At 49.8% G+C, this 12,526-nt stretch overlaps 1 protein-coding gene across 6 annotated transcripts in view; it reads left to right on the forward strand.

The window, feature by feature from the left end:
* Positions 1–12,526, forward strand: part of GNB1L (G protein subunit beta 1 like) — a 59,101-nt gene that overhangs the window by 19,782 nt on the left and 26,793 nt on the right. For all 6 annotated transcript variants that reach the window (XM_063086478.1, XM_063086483.1, XM_063086482.1 and 3 more), the window contains 2 exons: positions 8,741–8,888; positions 9,369–9,494. In XM_063086478.1, coding sequence (XP_062942548.1) covers positions 8,741–8,888; positions 9,369–9,494 — 274 coding nt within the window. The remainder of the gene's footprint in view (positions 1–8,740; positions 8,889–9,368; positions 9,495–12,526) is intronic.

The raw sequence follows: 12,526 nt of genomic DNA on the forward strand, positions 1-12,526 counted from the left end.
GGGTTATGATTTTAATCTCATTTCCATTTTCAGAGCCTGACCTGCTGCTTTGGTTCTGTCCCACATAGGTATGAGCCACTCAGGGCTCAGTCTGCGACTTGAGGGGTGGTTTAAATTCAGTTCAGTTCTTAAAGATGGTGCTGCCTTGAGTCTGTTCCATGCATATGCAGCTCAGGGGTGAACTTGGGCCTTTGTGTGTTCATTCACAGAATCGGGACCTTTTTCTTTAGCTCTCCCTCTCTTCAGCACCCCCTTCCACACACACACCCTCTCTATCTTGCAGAGTCTTGTTTCCTTTGTTCCTCTGGTCAGAAAGACCGGGTTCTCTAAGAGCCACCTGTCCCACACAGCTCTGTGTCTAGGACCATCCTTGGGGAAGGACTGTGAGAGAGAAAACAGTCAGCTGTCAGGATTTCCCTCACAGTCTTTGGACCAGAGCGGGCTTTTTTCTCCATACCTCTATCCAGATATTTGGACTTTTTATTTCTAGTTATAGCCACCGCTGCCCTGCAGCTCTGCAACCAGGGCACACCCTCAAGGCACTGCCCCAAGACACACAAAAAACCCAGGAAACTCATCCCTGGGTAGGTCACTTCCCCACGTTTTTGCTTGCCTCCAAAATCTGGCTGCTGTTCTTCCTCACTTTTTGGTTTTCAGGTAGTCATTTCTTGTATTTTGTCCTGAGTTTTTTATTGCAATCAGCCTAAGAGAAAATCTGTAGTGCTTACTGCATTCTGCCAGAACCGGAAACTTCTCATGAGTGAGGCTGAGGTTGAGCATCTTGTCATATGTTTAAGGGCCATTTTCATAGCTTCTGTGAATTGTCTATTCATATCGATTGTCCATTTTTCTATTGGGTCTTTCGTCTTTTTTTCCTTAGTTTTGAAAGGTTTATGTATATGTATTATAAGGGTATTTTTATTTCTTTTGAAATGCAAAAGTTTAGAATTTTTTGTATATTTATGTAGTTAGAATTATCAATTTTTCTTTTATTGCATCTAAATTTTGAGTCATAGCAAACCTGTTCTACAAGTAAGTTACAAAGTAATTTTCCCACGTTTTCTTCCAGTACTTGAATGGTTTATTTTTTGCGTATGGATCCCAGATCTACCTGGAGTTTATTCTCATGTAAGATATAAGCTTTCACTGTAAGATATGGATCTGATTTTATCATTTTTCCAAACGGCTAACCATTTGGCCCAGCACCATTAGTTAAAAAGCCCATTTTGGCCCCCGTGATGTGAAATACCATTTCTTTAATATATTAAACTTCTGCACATACTTAGGTTTACTGCTGGGCTTTCCATTTCACTGATCTGCTTGTCCATATGGGAGCGCCACACTTTTAATCTTAAAGACTCCAGAACATTTCGGTATCTGATAGGGCTAGCCCCTTTGTAGCTCTTTCACCTGTGTTTTTCTGGGTATTCTGCATTTTTGTTTAACTGTGTCAATGTTGGTGTCAACTTGTCTAACTACATAAAGAAGCTCGTTAATGTTTCTATTGTGTTAAATTTATAAATTAACTTGGGGAAAAGAGACATCTTTATGTTGATGGTGAACTGACTTAACCAGGAACAAAGGATCTCTTTTCCTTTTTTTCACGTCTATTTTTGTATCTTTCAGGAATATTTTAAAATTTTCTTCATGTAGGTTTTGCATTTTGTTGTTAAGGTTATTCTTAAGTATTTTATCTTCTTTATCATAAATGGAATTTTCTCTAACTGGTTATTGTTTTGTGTATGGAGACTATTGAATTCTCTATGTTAGTTTTATATCCTGTTACCATATTGAAGGTTTTTTGTTTGTTTGTTTGTTTGTTTGTTTATTGTTTGAATCTGTTTTATCATTGATTGTCTAGGGCTTTCCATTTATACCATCATATCATCCAGAAGATAGTTTAACATCTTCTTTTCCAATCATATGCCTCTACTAGATTTTTTCTGTCTAATTACTTTGACTTAAACCTCCAGTAAAATTTTGAATGGTACTGGAGATATTGGGCATTCTGATCTTAGTGGGAATGCCACCAATGTTTCTTCATGAAGTAATGTGTTGGTTTTAGGACCAAGGGGGATGTGCGTGTATACTTTTTAATCATTTTTAAGAAACACATCAGTCCCAGTCATCAGTTTCTGTTTGCTAAAGTGTTTTAATAAAAAAATGAGTATTGAATGTTGTCAAAGGCTTTTTCAGCATCTATGGAGATAATCATATGCTTTTTCTCATTAGATCTATTCATATGAAATACTATATTAACAGATTTCCTAATTGAACCAACCTTGCGTTTCTAGGATAAATTCCATTTGGTCATTGTGTATTATTTTCTTAATGTGATATTGGTTCTGTTTGCTAATATTTTACTTTACTATTTTTGTATGATGTTCTTAACTGATATTGATCTGTATTTTTTCTTCTGATCAAAGCTTTAAATATATCTCATAAATTCTGGTATGTAGTGTTTTTCATTGCCGTTTTTAAAAATTTGTAGTTTCAGTAATATCCCTTTCACCTAAGACTTATTTAATGAATGGTTTTTAACTTCTACTTGGGAGGGGCTTTTTGTTTTTTATTGTGTTAATTTCTAGTTTTATTGCACTATAGTCATAGAATCTTATTTATAAATTTTTTATGAAACTTACTGATATTTCTTTGTGACTCAATATATGATCAATTTTTGCACATGTTCCATGTGCCCTTGAGAAGAAGGTGTGGTCTCAGTTATCAGAGCGTAAACTTCTGTATAGATCACAATATCTACCCTGTTGGTCGTGTCGTTTGGGTCTTCTGTCTCCTTACTACTGTCCACTAATCTGACTTGTACCAAAAGTAGTGTGTCACATCCTCTGATCATTAGCAGGTTTCTTTCTGTGACTCCTTGCATCTTCTGTAGTTTCTGCTTTTATAAAGGTCGTATCTCTGTTATTTAGGGCATAGATATTCAAAACTGTTATATCTTCGTTGTATATTGCAATGAAGTGTTAAAAAATATCTTTGTCAAATCTAATGCTTTTTGGCTGGAACTCAGCTTTGTCTGATATTAATATTTCAATCCCTGCCTTCATATTGTTTCGGTTTGCCTCATACACCTTTGCCATCTCTAATTTTAGCTTTTTGGAATCACTTTGTTTTACAATTTTTTTTTTCTTACTGACATGTATTCTGAGTCAATGAGTAAATTGTAAATGAGTCCTTTTACAGATAATATGTGTCATGAATATTTTTTCGCCGTCTGTAGCTTCATTTTTTACTTTCTTAATGTCTCTTGATGGGAATTATGATTTTGGGCTTCGTCCATGTAAGAATGGATTTATTTTCAGTTCTGTGGCGTATTCTATTGTATAAATATACCAAAATTATTTCATTCTGCAGTTGATAGCCACTTGGAGTGTTTCTAGTTTTTGTTGTTATTCATAATACTGCTGTGAACATTCTCGTACAAGTCTCTTTGTGCACATGTGAGAGAATTTCTTTAGGGTGTTTATCTAAGAGTAGGGCTGCTGAGTCACAGGGTGGGCACGATAGTACTGGATTGTTTTCCAAAGTGGTTGTTTCAATTTACGTTCCCTCTAGCATGGTGGAAAGGTTCCAGTTGTCCCATGTCTTTGTCAGCACTTGACAGACTGTTTAATTTTTTTTGGTAATCTGCTAGGAGTGTAATTATATTACATTGTGGTTTTGACAGGCATTTCCAAGATTATTAATTAGGTTAAATATTTTTGCATATGTTTATTGGACACATTTATGTTGCTTGTGAAATGTCCGCTCAAGTCTTTTGCTCATTTTTCTTTTTGGCGTTTGCTGTTTTATTGTATCGATCTGTATGTTCTTCGTAGATTCTGGATACAAGTCTAGCAGAGACTTGTCTTTCTCCCCCAGCATGCTTTTATATTTTTAAACGGACAGAAAAGTTGCACATGTAGTGTAATAAATATCTGCATACCCTTCACCTGTGTTCACCAGTGGTTAGCATTTTGCCACATTTGCTTTACTTCTCTACCTGTGTACTCATATATAGATAGATAGAGAGGGATTAAAAGAGAATTTTTTTTGTGAAATTTTTGAAAACAGTTTGCAAACATTATAACGTTTCACCACTAAATACTTCGGCATACTGGTATATCTCCTAGGAATAAGGACATTCTTCTACATAAAATACCCTTAGCCTTCCCAAGAAAATTAATTCCATGTTGTCTGCAGTCCTTTCTCAGATTTCCCCCAGTGTCCCCAAAATGTTCCTCATACCTCCCCCCTTTTAAACCCAAGATCTAAGGTTCACATGTTGCATTTAGTGTCTTTTAATATAGAAGAGTCACCCTGCTTTTTGCTCTTGTTTCTCTTGACATTGACCTTTTGACGAGTCCAAGCTGGTTACTTGTTCAGTGTCCCTGATCTGGATGTGTCTGATTGTTTCCTCATGGCTGGACTCATGTTGACGTTGTTGGCACAGATACACGAGGATGTTGCCATGTCTTCTGATTACATCACATCAAGAGATAAGTGATGCCAGTTTGTTTATTATTGGCGATGCCAGCTTTGATCACTTGGTGAAGGTGGTGACAGCCAGATGTCTTCATTGTAAAGGTACATTTTCCTTTTGTGGTTCGTAAATAATCAGGAGACTGATACCTTGGCACAGTGCAAATCTCCTGTTTCCCAGCAGCCTTTCACCAGGTTGGATCCTTTTTTGAATCTGTGTGGTGATTTTTAGTCTCTTGCTCTTCTACTTGTAGTTTAGGTTCCTCTTTTTATTTCTTTAAAAACACTGAGCATCCTTATTTTATATACACGAATGCTTTGCCCTGTGGGTCTAGTTCTGCATCCTGTTGTTTCTGGTGGCTCTCACTCATGGTGCCATGATTCCTTATTTTTTTTGTGATTTGTGACCACGAGTCTGTGTTTCTTAGGACTTTTTCTGTGAATTCATTTGCGTGGGATGAAGGTGGGTTCCTTGTAAGAAGACAGACTGATGTCTTGGGGATCTCCTAAGGTGGTATGAATTAGGGCTGACACCTGAGGGCTGGCATTTTTCTGGGACCTGTGGGTGCAGGTTGAGTTCTGGTTCAGCCTAACACTGGGCACAAACCCTGTGGGGCCCCACCTTTATTGGGGTTCTCCTATGGGATTAGCCACCTTGGGAGGGTCCTAAGCCTCGCCTTTCGTGACCCTAGAGGCCATCAGAACTGGAATTCCAGGTCTCTAATGGAGCACATGCCCTCAGGGCAGGCGCCAGCTGCAGGCTTCACAGGCCTCACCAGGTTGGACTTTTACTTCATGTTTGGCCTCTGAACTTTCCAGACTTTTTTGCCAACTTGGTGATGTGTTGAAGATCTCGTGTTTTTTAATTTTTTTATTTTATCAACATTTTCTATTGTTTTGGTGGGAGGGCCGATCAGGGCATCCATCCTGCTGGAAAGTGGCGCCCGCCCAGTCTGTGTTGGTTACAGGATGCTTGGCTGCCTCACGGGGCTCTGGAGCTGGTTCTGTGCTCTTGTCTGACACACAGGCAGGGTGCCAGGGCGGCCATGGGGTCCACTTTGAGGCACTCCTGGCAGCATGTGCAGCCCCTCTTTGTATTGTCACATGCCCTCAGGCAGGACCCGTGGGCTGGGGCAGGCAGGGGCAGTGTTGGGGCATCATGGGTGATGGCTCCCCTGCTTTGGCTCTCTTCTCATGCTCTCTGCTGATTTCCAGACTTCTTCAGTGAGCAGTGGTTCTGCTGTAGTGAAAGGAAATGTCTCAGTGACTAGATACAGGCTGTGCAGCCCTGAGGGCAGGTGAGTGCCCAGGGCTTACCTGTGGCCCGTCTGTGTGTCAGGCTGCGGGGTGCACACAGAGGCATGAACCCCCAGCTGTCCGAGAATGACTTGGATAGGGACCCATGGTTTTTGGGCACCAGCCACTTCCCTAGCCCTGTCTCACCTGCCTCGAATTGCATGGGTGCATCTGCGCTGACGCAGCCCATCACGGCTGACGAGGGCCGCGGCAGGTCTGCACCAGCTGGGTGTCTTTGTTCCTGCTCCTGCCCCCCCCGAGGGCACCCTTGGATCCTGGCAGTGAGCACCAGGTGTGCCTTGCTGCCTGGGCCCTGCCTGCCCACTGGTCTCCGTGCCCAGAGGATGGCTCAGGTCCTATCTTTGTGGGGGTAACGAGGCCTGCTGACCTGCCGCTGCTGTGGTGCAGTGCGGGAGATGCTGTCCTCGACCATTTGTGCACAGGGCTGACGGCCTGTGGGACTTTCAGGGGTGTTTGTAGCACCCATCGGAAAAGCTGTCAGAGTTATGCACATTTTGTCAGCTTGTCTTTCTTTTTAATTTTTAAAAGAATGCGCCTCTCTATTCCATCTCAAAGAGCAAATGGAATCCAAAGTTGTGCTCTGTGGATCAGGTTTCCTGTTCCTCTGCCCTCCGGGAGGAAGAGACAAGGGCGAGAGTGGCGCCGGGCAGCGCCAGGCTGGTACCACGCAGTGGCCTTGCGCAAGGGCTGCGGGCGCCGGGCCGGGGGAGATAGGAGAGGGCAGTAATTCTCAATTAGATTAATAAAGAATAATTAGATGTCATAAATCAAGTACTCCTAGGATATTGTCATGGGAAAAATATGTAGCTAGAATTAATTAGTTTTCAAATAAAGCTTTTATTTTAATTGCTTGAAATGATGGGGCCCTTAATTGCCGACGCAACATTTTGGCCTGAACGTTTCGGTTGTTGTAACGTGACAGGTTTGTTCCCTGCAGTTCTGGGGAAACAATACAGGAGAACTTGATTTCATCATCTCAGAATGAGCCTTCTTCTGGTGAGGTTCTGGAAACTCCTGCCAGGCCGCAGGCAGGTTGCAAGTGTGGGCCAGGCTTTGGCTGGCTCTGCCCATGGCCGCTGGGCTCCCTGTGAGTGTGTGAGTGTGCCGTTGAGTGTTTATGTGTGTGCGTGTGAGTGTACACAAGTGCACACATGTCTACAGCATGAGTGTGCATATGTGTATGCATGTGTGTGTTCATGTATGCATCTGTATGTGCATGAGTGTGTGCAAGTGTATATACACATGTATGAGTGTGTGTGTGTGTGTATGCATATGAGTGTGTATGCCTGTATGCATTTGTGAGTGTGTGCATTTGTGTATATGCATGTATGAGTGTGCGTGTGTATGTTCATGCGTGCATATGCATGCATGGCTTTGCATGTTTATGTGCGTGTATATGTGTGTGTGCGTGTCCTATGCGTGAGTTCTGCACATGTGCATGTATGCATGCCCTGTGTGCATATGTGTGCCTGTGTGTGTGCACACATGAGTGTGTCTGTGTCGACTGCACATGGGAGCCTGTGAAGAGGTAGCCCGTTAGCCTCTGCTGCCTAGATGGCTGTGGCGGGAGGGACCCCCCCCGTCCTGGACTCGGTGCTTTTCTGCTTTATCTGGGTCTACGTTCTTGGGCTTCTCATGGAGCTGGGGCCTTGCAGCCCTGTGCCCATCACCATCCTGCCATTCTTACCTGGCAGGCAGAACACAGGTAGGTGGTGGCTTCTGAGGACCCAACAGCTGCTCCTCTGAACCTGTCTGCCAAGCCAGCCTGCCCTGGGCTGTCATTCCAGCATTTGGGGCCCTGGCCTGGCAGCTTACCTGTCACAGGCCAGAATAGGGGCCTCCTAGGTCCTGGGAGCCCATGGGTCCTGGGGTCAGGTCTCTTTGCCTCTTACAGGAGGCCACTCTTGTGTCTGGGAAGGGTCAGCCTTTTAGTCAAAGGTGAGAGAGGCTCTTAGTCTGAAACACTCCCCCAGCCCCCCCCCCCCAAAAAAAGAAAAAATGGGAACTTGGCAGTTTGTAAAGTGTATTTCCGGGGACCTCCTCATTCTCTTTGAGAGTCAGGATCGAATGGTAAGAGTGGCCGCCTGTGGTCTCTCTCCAGGAATGGTGAGCCCCATCCCGGGCCTAGCCCTAGCCCTGTTCCCACTGCCCTTGTGTGGGTGCAGGCCTCGCTGGCCTCACCCAGGCCTCCTGCCCTCTCCAGTCCACTCTGCTCAGGCCCCGGGGGTCATCTCGGAGCCTGGCTCTGGCTGCTGCCTGCCCTCTGAGCTCTGGGTGACCCAGGGCTGACTGGCTTGCGAGGCCCCAGCCACCTCTATAGAAGCATTTCTTAGGCACTATGAGCCTTTTGTTCCAGTCAAGCTGCGCCTGCTTCTCTTCCGAAGAGAGAGGAGAGAGCGTGGGGTGGATTTAGGAGGGGAGATGACAGGGCTTGCCCATGGAGGGTGCGGGTAAAGGGGGTGCCCTGGATGTGCCACCCACTTGAGAAACCCATGCCTCTCCTGCCCCTGCTCCTGCCCGTGTGCTGTGGCCTTGGCTTGTGGCTTCTTCTGCAACGGCCTCCACCTCCTCCTGGGGCTGGTGCGGGTTGGGACCAGGGTGGTACACCTGTCTGCTGCAGAGACCTAAAGGCAAGGTTGGGGACGAGTGGCATCCAGGGAGGGCTCCCAGATTCCCAAGGGCCAGAGCAGCAACCAGAAGAGGCCACAGTGTGGAAAGGGCGAGCTCTGTGCTCTCAGCAGGGTTCCTGCTGCCGGCAGGGAGCGGCTCCTCTGCAGCCTCAGGGCCATTCAGCAACTGTCAGGGAATGGAGGGGAAGGTGTGTCCCCCTTCCCCCAGGAGGGGCAGAGGGCCAGGGCACTGGGCAGGGCTGTGCCTGGGCTGCCTTCCTAGAGGAGGACGGGAGGGGAGGGCACCATCACACACCTTCTCCCTCGGTCTCCAGGTGACTGTACCCTGCCTGACATGGCAGCCACCATCCCGCCACCGCCACCAGACCCCCAGTTTGTCCTCCGAGGCACCCAGTCGGCCGTGCACGCGCTGCACTTCGGTGGAGGAGCCCAGGCTGAGGGGCGCCCACTCCTCTTTTCGGGGTGAGTAGCTGCAGCCAGCCTTGGGGGCCGGGGCCGGGGCAGTGAAGTTGGGGAGTCATGGCTGGCAAGGAGGCCAGTGCTCGTTTGGGGGTGCTGGCAGAGGGGACCCACCTGACACACTGTCACCTCAGGCATCCCCCCTTTGGAGGAGGCAGGGACCCGCGCCCTCCTGGTTACAGACGCAGGAGCAGCGACACCATCCTGCTGTGTCCTCAGTGGCGTGGCCCTTCTCCTCTAGAGAGGCAGACTCTGCCTGAGTTAACCTCGAAGCTTCCAAGGCCCTCCCCACCTGCCCTCTTTGGAAAGGAGCACTTTGCCAATCTTATCCTTAGTTTATATTTAGAGTTGTTGGCTTTTAAACCAAACTCCACCAGCTAAAACACCCACGTCCCCCAGCTGTGTGGTCCCCAGGCCAGGCCCTGGCACGTGCTGAGAACATCCACTGCCTCCCAACGCCTGTACTTGGCTTGTCTGAAACAGGTCTCAGAGTGGCCTGGTGCACATCTGGAGCCTGCAGACACGGAGAGCCATTGCCATCCTGGACGGCCATGGGGGCCAGTGTGTGACTTGGCTGCAGACGCTGCCCCAGGGGCACCAGCTCCTCAGGTGGGTCCCAGCAGCAGCAAATGAGGTTCCGAGGAACCAGGCTGTGGCCTTTGGTGGGAGCCAGGAATTCTATGATGGAGGTCCTCATGGCCCCACCCAGCTACCTGCATGCGCGGTGGCCCCACCCCAATGGCAGACAGGGGTGACCTGAAGGGTTAGGAGGGTTTGGCCAGCTTGTTCACAGCATTCAGAGGTGCAGGACCAGCCTGGCATCCCTCTGCAGCTCATTGTCAGGGAGGCAGGCAGATCTGACCTCTGCATGGTCACCATCTTTGCCGGGGCCCTTTGCTCCTCTGAGGCGAGGCGGGAGGTGCCACTTCAACAGGCTGGGAGGACCGGGCTGGTGACATTTGAGGTAGCTGTTGCCAGCCCAGGCATGAGATGGTGGGGAGAGCTGGGGCTTCATGAAGGGCACTGGACTGTGGCTTGGGGGGCTGGGCAGGGGTGAGCAGAGGGGAATGGGACAAAGCGCCCGGACCAAAAGCCCAGGGGGGAATCCAAGGAGAGCCTCTCCATTGACTGCCTGTCCTTCCCTGAGCCATGCACTATGAACACAGCAGGTCACAGTGCCATTGGAGGCCCTAGGAGCCAGGAACTCTTGGACCTGGAGCCCTGGCCAGTGTCCCTTCAACAGGTTACGACACCTACCTGACTGTTCCCAAGAGGAAGCAGCCCCTGGCACTGTGCCATACATGGTCATGTGGCTGGCGAGGTGGTAGATGAGCTGTGGGCGTGGGGTTCAGGTGGGGCTTGGGCAGGGCTTGGGTGGGGCTCAGGTGGGGGCTCCAGTAGGCAGCGAGTGGCTCTGTGTGTAGCTCTGTCACACAGCAGTGTGCTTCAGCGTGTTTCTGAAGTGGGTGTAGTGATGGGGCGTCTCCCCGCCCTGGTCCCCCCTGTGGCATCCTGGTCTCCTTCCTCCAAGGCACTGAGCCCATGTGTGGGTGCGTGTGTTTTGTCCCCTACAAGTCACTTGGGTATCATTTATCTAGGCTTCCCCCCAGCTAGAAAGGACCACACAGGTGGCCTGTCCCCATCTTGGTGTCTGTGCCAGGAACTCACTGTTCCAGCCTCTGCTTAGCATAAGGGCAGTTTTCTAGGTACCCTTAGGGTCCATGAGCCCTTGGCCCATCCCAAGGCAGCATGACTGGGATGTCCTCACCCCCCAAAATGGTGGTGCTGCGTGGGCAGGTACCCGCTGAGAAGAACCTAATGAATGTACGAGGATGACTGTGTCCACAGCCTGGTGCCAGCCTGTGGCCTCAGCAGAGCCCACCCTGGCCAGAGGTCCTTCTGTGGCTGAGCCCAGGCCTCTCCTTGGAGGAGCCTCTGCCTCCATTGTGGTGGCCCCAGGTCCCAGTCTCACCACAGCCACGCCTCGGCACCACCTTCCCATGCAGGCGGCCGGGACTGGTCACCAGGGTGGCAGCAGAGCCTAACACTAAAGCTCTCCCGGGCTGATCAGGGCCGCCCCCTACACCACACAGAACTGCCGTGAGGGGCACTGGGAGCGCCTCACACTTGGTGCTGGGCAGCTGCATTGAGCAGGAAGTGGCAGGGGTGGCCAGGGGGCCTGGCACTCCTAGTGGAGGAGACCATGTGTGCTGAGGCCAGGGAGTGTCACACAGGGCCATGAGGGGCTGGGGGCTGGGCCACCTGCAGGGGCCCCGTGGCAGTGGGCAGCAGGGCAGGGAGGGGGCAGCCCCTGGTGGCTGGCCTGGGGCTGTGCTCTGGCACTGCTGCTGTGGCCTCATGGAGGTGATTGGGGCCAGGGACATCAGGCCATAGGTGGACTGGGAAGCAGCAGGAGGGGCAGATGGGTGAGGGTCTTCCCCACCTCCCACAGGGAGAGGGAGAGACAAACATGGCAGGGACTGGGAGGGCGTGCAGAGAGCGGCAACAAGCCCTCTTCCAGGGCACCTGGCCGCCAGGGTAGGCCATTGTCATTGATCAAAGTGACACCTGCCCCTGTGTGGGGATCGCTGCCACCAGCACAGGAGCCCACCAAGTCTAAGCGTTGCTTTCCTGAGCAGCCTGTGCTCCCACGTGGCCTGCTGCTGTCCTCTTGGGATCTGTCATCCATATTCGGGGCATTTGTGTGCCTCCACCTTCACAGCCCAGAACTCCGGAAGGACAGGCTGTTCTGCTCTGGACTTGGTGCTTGGGACACCTGGGCCCTGTGGAGTCCGGTCCTAGAGGATGATTCCTGGCTGGCCCCCACCAACGTGCCAAGCACTTTTGTGCCAGACTCACACGATTTCCACCACTTGGAAGATGGCTGGCAGCTGACAGAGGGGCCAGAGTTGTGCGGGAGGGCAGTGCCCTGGACCTGTGTGCTTTTAGAGCCCTCACGGGACCTCACCTCCTTCCTGGCAAGGCTGGCCCAAATTCCCACACCCCTCTCAGTGCAGAGGTCCTACATGTGGTTTCAGTCTTTCTCTGATTGTCAGAGTAGTTGACATTTCTAAATACCACCTGCATAGGGAGTTGCCGTTTGTAAATGTTACTCCTGAGTGTTCAGCCGAGGTGTCCTGCTTCTGCAGGGCTCGGGTGTCTAGGCAGTGTTAGGGTGTCCTCCAGGCAGGGGCTGCACCAGGCCCTGTGCAAGAGGTGCGCTCACAGGGCAGCCAGGGGGTGAGCATTTGGTGGTGTCCCCCTTCCAGCCAGGGTGGCGCTTCAGCAGCCCCTCTCCAGGCACAGCCGGCTGTGGGTCAGGAGGGCTGCAGGTCTGCAGGTGTGGGATGCTCAGGTGCATTTACGTTGCACTGGGGACTGCGGCCTGCGGAAGCCTCCCCCACTCAGCCTGCGCTCAGCTGTGTTTGGAAGCCAAGTCTCTCCAAGTGGCCCTTGAAGGGGCAGTACGCTTTCATGTTGGGAGGCCGGGGGACACCCCAGCCCTGCATGCACTCCAAGGATACACCTGTGCCCACAACAGCCACTTCAGCAGGGTGTTTCCTTGAACTTTTTTGTTGTGAACTATAACACACTTACGGAAGAGTGAGAGAACAAGTGTACAGACTATTGTCTCACTGCAG

The sequence above is a fragment of the Cynocephalus volans genome, chromosome 2 (genome assembly GCF_027409185.1).
Source record: "Cynocephalus volans isolate mCynVol1 chromosome 2, mCynVol1.pri, whole genome shotgun sequence".
Lineage (NCBI taxonomy): Eukaryota > Metazoa > Chordata > Mammalia > Dermoptera > Cynocephalidae > Cynocephalus > Cynocephalus volans.